At 28.6% G+C, this 6,000-nt stretch overlaps 1 protein-coding gene across 1 annotated transcript in view; it reads left to right on the top strand.

The window, feature by feature from the left end:
* The first annotated feature begins 954 nt into the window (after positions 1 to 954).
* Positions 955 to 6,000, top strand: part of LOC142331720 (protein PALS1-like) — a 651,443-nt gene continuing 646,397 nt past the window's right edge. The window contains exons 1-2 of the mRNA XM_075377757.1: positions 955 to 964; positions 1,460 to 1,569. Of these exons, the coding sequence (XP_075233872.1) occupies positions 955 to 964; positions 1,460 to 1,569 (120 nt within the window). The remainder of the gene's footprint in view (positions 965 to 1,459; positions 1,570 to 6,000) is intronic.

Here is a 6,000-nt window from a genome sequence, read left to right as displayed (position 1 = left end):
GAGGAGCAAGGTCATCTTCATTATCTCGAAAAAAGTTTTGCAAAATCACATCCCCACCCCAAAAAATTTTGTTGTTGTCTGCTATGTTGTGACATCACAGGTGGGAGTGGTAGAATTAAACAAATGAATAATATTTTAAGTGTAAAAAAGTAACTCTGTCTGGGTGGGTCTCAAACTCGATCGTCCCGTTGACTCGGTACCTGCACGTTAAAATATTTATTGAATTCTGTAACTTTAAAATCTGGTGTAGTCAGACTGGTGAAGTTTAAAGACTAATCTGGTGTAGGTTTAAAGACTAGTGTAGTCAACTACACCAGTCTGCTTACTGTAAAAGCTAAATTTATTCTATATTAAATTGTGAAATTACATTAAGTTACTGTCGATTGTCGCCACACCTGCATGAATTAAATACGGTATGCGCGTGCATTTTAGTTAAAATCACTGAATTAAATAAATGAAAAAATATATTTAAATAAAATTGTGTGTGTAAGCTGTGCATCAGAAACAACTGTGTTGTCAGCTTTTTTTAACGTTTTTATTTAATGTTTCACATTAAATATATATAATGCTCACTGATATATATTCCTTATATGCTCACTTATAAATATATTTTTTAAAAAGTAACAAAACAGCAACTCTCAGCAGTTGTCTTTTAATAAAAAATTAGGATATAAATGTATAACATTTATATCCTAATTTTTTATTAAATAAAAATAAATTTTGGAATATTTAAAATTAATTTTTATAACTTAGCATTTTTATTAACTTAGCATTATTAATAATCAACTATGCTAATTTTTCTGCAATTCTGTGCTCTTTTTTAGAGCAAAACAGAAGTTAAACATAAGTGGGTTAATGTTTCCATTTTTTTTTTTTTTTTAAGGGTATGAGGCCTGGCTTTACCTGATAGTCACTTCAGATATTATGTTTACTGCACCATCACTTATCAGGAAAATGTCCTTAAGTTGGCACATGAGTGCCATAGGCCCCTCCGACCAGATTTGAAGGATGACGCATTAGTTCACTACAGCTATCCTCAGCAGATTTACAGGAACAGATTTACACCCACAGAAATCAAAGATAATGTAAAATATTGAGTAATGATAAATAATCTATCCATTAGCGTAAATCTATATAATTTACTCTCTTACCCAGAAGCTATAGCTTTACTTACTGCAAGGTAGTTATCAGACGAATTATTATTTCAAATGTTACTGACAATACTATTTATACGAAGTATCATGTAAAGATTATGTTAAATAAGAATTATAAGATAGTTCCTTTTCTTCTAACAACTACTCATCATTAATTGTTATTATCCTTTGGTTTTATTAACCAATTAGTTTATATCAACTTATACAACAAAATTAATATGTATCCATCACATAATTATGCATTAACACTTTCACCTAAGAACTCTACATTAATAATTGATATATACAGAAAAACCTTTTTGCAGGATCTCCAGCGGATAAGGCAGATCTTGAGGTCGGGGATGAAATCCTGGAAGTCAATGGGAAGTCGTTGGAAGATGCGACCCACACAGAGGTCATATCTCACATACATCAAGTAAGTTATTACTGTCTTTTCTACCATATTAATGTTATACACACTTGTTAGTTTTATTCATTCATTATTATTTGTTTAAATAAATGTATTATGTTTATTATACCTTACACTAGTCATTGCTAAGCAACAAGTTTCCAATTGTTTTTTAGAAGCAATAATAGAAAAAATAAATTATAGATAAGAGAGAGTTTTTATTACAAAATTGTACAAATGAACGTATATGAATTTAGTTAAAATCATTGAATTAAATGGATATATAGGTATTTTATTACTGATTTATTTATTATTCATGTATATTTACTAAAAGCTTTTAGACAACTTGTCTTCAATGCAGCAAGTCTTTTTTTTAATTAATTTATTTATTCACAAAGTAGCCAAAGCTGATTACAATTGCAAAAGACGTTTTATTTTAATAAAAACAGATTTTGTAGATGTGAAGAATAAGAATTCACCCAGATAAGAATAAGAATTGACCTGATAAGAATTTGCCTAATAAGAGTTCAGCCAGAATTTTCTGGATATGGGGATGTGATACCATTTTGCCATAGAGGTTGTCTTTCATTTTAAAATGATCTTTATTTCCCTTTTTTCTAATCTTTTAATCACTTGATTAGTGTTATAATACCATTTTCTAAATCGCTTACAAGGTTAAAATCATGAAATGTTTTCCTGCTTCCAAATGTTTAACTTAATAATTACACTGTTAAACATAATTTTTGTTTCCTAACATGCGATACATGATTTTAATTTGTTTTTTGATGCTGAAAATGAATATGAACTCAGAATCTATTACCCATCATTTTTGAAAAATTTTTTTTTAAGCTGCTATATTATACTTTGTTAGCTCATTTTTTATTGTTTAAACATAATCCACAAGCTATAAATAAACAATACTATACAAAAAATTAAATCATATCACAGCCATATATTATGACATCATATCTAATACTAACGAGTGAGCCTTCATGGACAAGATTAATCATGTCTGTGCAGGTCAAAACATGTAGCTAAAAACACAGCCGTGTTGTTTGTATTAAGTTCTGGATTTAGGAATGAATTAATTTTGTTCTTGGGCTTCATTTAATGTTTGCAAACATTTTCTCGGCACACAAAAATCCAACAATTACCACAATATTGTTAATCAACTTCTTACTTCATACAGAGCTGTGGGGTGTAAAATATCTTTGAAAATACATTTCCTACTCATATACACGATGAACATTTCCACATAGGCATTTCGGTGATAGAAAAAGCCACTATAAAGGGAAATGGAATACTAATATGCTAGCCAATTACATTTTTATAAACCAATTAGAATTTTACTGCTAAAACCCTCCAAACTGTTATGGTCTCTCGTGTTTCAAGTGATTTGAAAATTACTATCTAAAATGAATTTCAAGTTTTACAAGTACTGTGCCTCAGTGTGAAAATACTACCATTGAAACTCCAAACAAATTGTTTATTTAACTGTATACATATTTATTTAACAAACTGTACATAATTTCGCATGAACTTTTTTGTTCCAAACATATTTTACATTTGACTGTACATATTTTGCCATCCATGACGCTTTAGCTTACAGCATCATCTCCAAACGATGCTCTTGAGGACCTAAAATCAAATTTAGCTATTATAACTATTTTATTATAAGATAAGTTTTTCTTATGACAACTAATCTCAAAAACAATACGTTCAAAACCGTTATACACCCACTTAATAGTCCATCGACCAGTAATTAGTTAGTTCTTTCTGGCACCACTGAAACGTTATATTGAAACAAGAAAATAAATAAAACTATAAATATAATCTAACCAAACTTAACCTACGAGTTTTCCTACTATAACAGAAAATCGTATAAAACATGAAAAATGTATTTTAGAACGCAAAATCAACAAATCACATAGACCACCGTAAACAACAATCTGACGTTTTACAAGATATGACGTCATGCGCTCTGATTGGTGTTTTATGTCATGTGAATAACGGGTTTTATTTATTAAATAAATTAGGTTCATTTTCAATATTTTTAGATTTAAGACTAAATTTTAATCGTAAAATAGTAATTTATTTTAACAATTTCTTCAATAATTAGATTAGAATAATAACTTTTCAATTTCATCGATTTCTAGTAAACACACAAATAACAGAACATTTGTATTCTCTAAAGTTTCTGATTCCTTTATATTATTACATAAATTGTTTATAATTACTTGTTTTTATGCTATCAATAATTACTTTATATTAGAATAATACATATCTCACTAACAAGTTATAATCATACATTAATCTTGACTCTTATCAATGAGTGATACAACACTTGTACAAAAATTCTTTAAGAAGTAGAATTTATATATACTTAGATTTCTTTTTTATCTTACTTATATGTTCCTTCCAAGAAAGATTCACATCCAAAATTACTTCTAGATACTTTATTGTATTTGCTTATGGTATCGTTTGGCATGTATAATTTATGTTTATATTACAGTTAATTGTGATATTTTATGCTGTATAACATTTCTGGCAGATATTTTAAATGAAAAATTATATAATTTTTCTTCATTACATTTAAATTTAACCTGTATTTCATTAACCATCTAATTCTCATTCCTTAGTTCGTATACACTTTCAGCTTCATAATCTAATGCTGAGTAGTCTGCAAATATTGTCACTCTACCATTAAATTTTCCACTACGTAAATCATTTATGTACATAATAAATAAAATAGTTCCAGGTACAGAACCCTGTGAGATACTGTACTTAACATTACCTTGAGAACTCATTTCTTCTCATAATTTGATTAGTTCTTTTTTTCAAACATAAATAGATACAAAATCTATCTATTCTATGGCATGGTGTGGCAGTAACCAAAATTGGTTTTGAAATTTTATTAAAGACGCAATGTAACATTATGAAATAAATAAAATAGCTTTATTCTACAACAAAAGTTCAAAATTTTTATACAGAATTGTATGAAAAGTTACATTTAAATGGACCAAAAGAAAAATGGATATTTTTAAAATAAATTATTTATCAATATCTTTACTGTTTAAAATGGTCAGATAATAATATCTGTTCATTTGATAGATTCACAAGCACACATGCCTTCTCTATACAAATGCCAAGGATAAATGTAAATAGTAACTATAACAAATTACCACTAGCCAGCCTGGATCCAGTGGCTTTCTAGCTAAAACCCACAGAACTCAGTCACAATGGAGATGATAAAGCATAATGAAAAAGTAGCTAATAAAAAATGACCAATTCCAATTTCCAATTTGATCAATATAGCACTTAATGTAATTACTAATGTTTAATTTGTACACACTTCTGAATTGGTATGTTCGTCAGAGATGATTATTTTACTTTTCTGGGTGATCTTGAATATTTTGTTTGTTGGTTTGAAAATGGCACAGTAGTGACATCTTTCCTGAAAATTTTAGTAATTTTGTACGAGTGTTAGTCAATACATATTAATGTAACTTATTTTCTGTCATTAAGACATTTTGATTCTGTTGGTATCAAGTGTGAACAGGTAACCAATAACTTGTGCTAGGTATTTGCTCTTTAGCCAGCCTCTGTGGTGCGAGTGGTAGTAGTATCTTGGCTTTTCATCCACAGGACCTGGGTTTAAATCTAGGTCAGGTACGGCAATTTTGCACACGCTACAAATCATTCATTTCATCCTCTCTGAAACAATACCTAACAGTGGTCCTGGAGGTTAAACAAGGAAAAAAAAGAATCAGTAGATCCTTCACTGAGGAAGGAGCTAATAATTAAAGAAACTTTTGAAAAAAAAAGTATCACTAATTTGAAAATGAATTGTTTAGTATTTAGTAATTTTAAAATGTAATTATATTTTGTAATGCTATTCAAAGATTTTTGTCTCTTATGTGAAAAAGTGAATTTGGTGAAGATATTAATAAATGATAACTGCAACAGTATTAGTATACAAGTATCACTGACATATTTAGAGATATTTGTATAACTTCACTTCTTTCTACGTAATAGTTTTATATAAACTTTACGTCCTATTTGTTCATCGATAACTTTTCAAATAAATATATAAATATTATTTTCTTTCTTCATGGATAGTATCTAATACTATTTTAAAAAACAATAAGACTTTTACAGGACAAAAAAAATTAATTCAAGAGCTATACAGTATTAGAAATAGGCCTTAAGCTTGAGAATATTCGATCAGATGATGACGCTTTATTGCTTCAACAATAATCATTTCAGCTCCTTGATTCATACGATATTTGCCAACCCTAAAAGCACATCCTTATAAAAAAGATCGTCTTCTCCCTTAACATTTTGAAATACGGTTGTATAAAATAATTTTTTATCGTTTAGCGTTCACTAGTGCCAATGTTGTCTAACTTTGGCTCTTTGCCATAACTAACCCGATGCAATATAAATTTTATAAACATA

The sequence above is a fragment of the Lycorma delicatula genome, chromosome 10 (genome assembly GCF_047948215.1).
Source record: "Lycorma delicatula isolate Av1 chromosome 10, ASM4794821v1, whole genome shotgun sequence".
In the NCBI taxonomy this organism is placed as follows: domain Eukaryota; kingdom Metazoa; phylum Arthropoda; class Insecta; order Hemiptera; family Fulgoridae; genus Lycorma; species Lycorma delicatula.
This window is presented reverse-complemented; position numbering and strand designations above follow the sequence as displayed.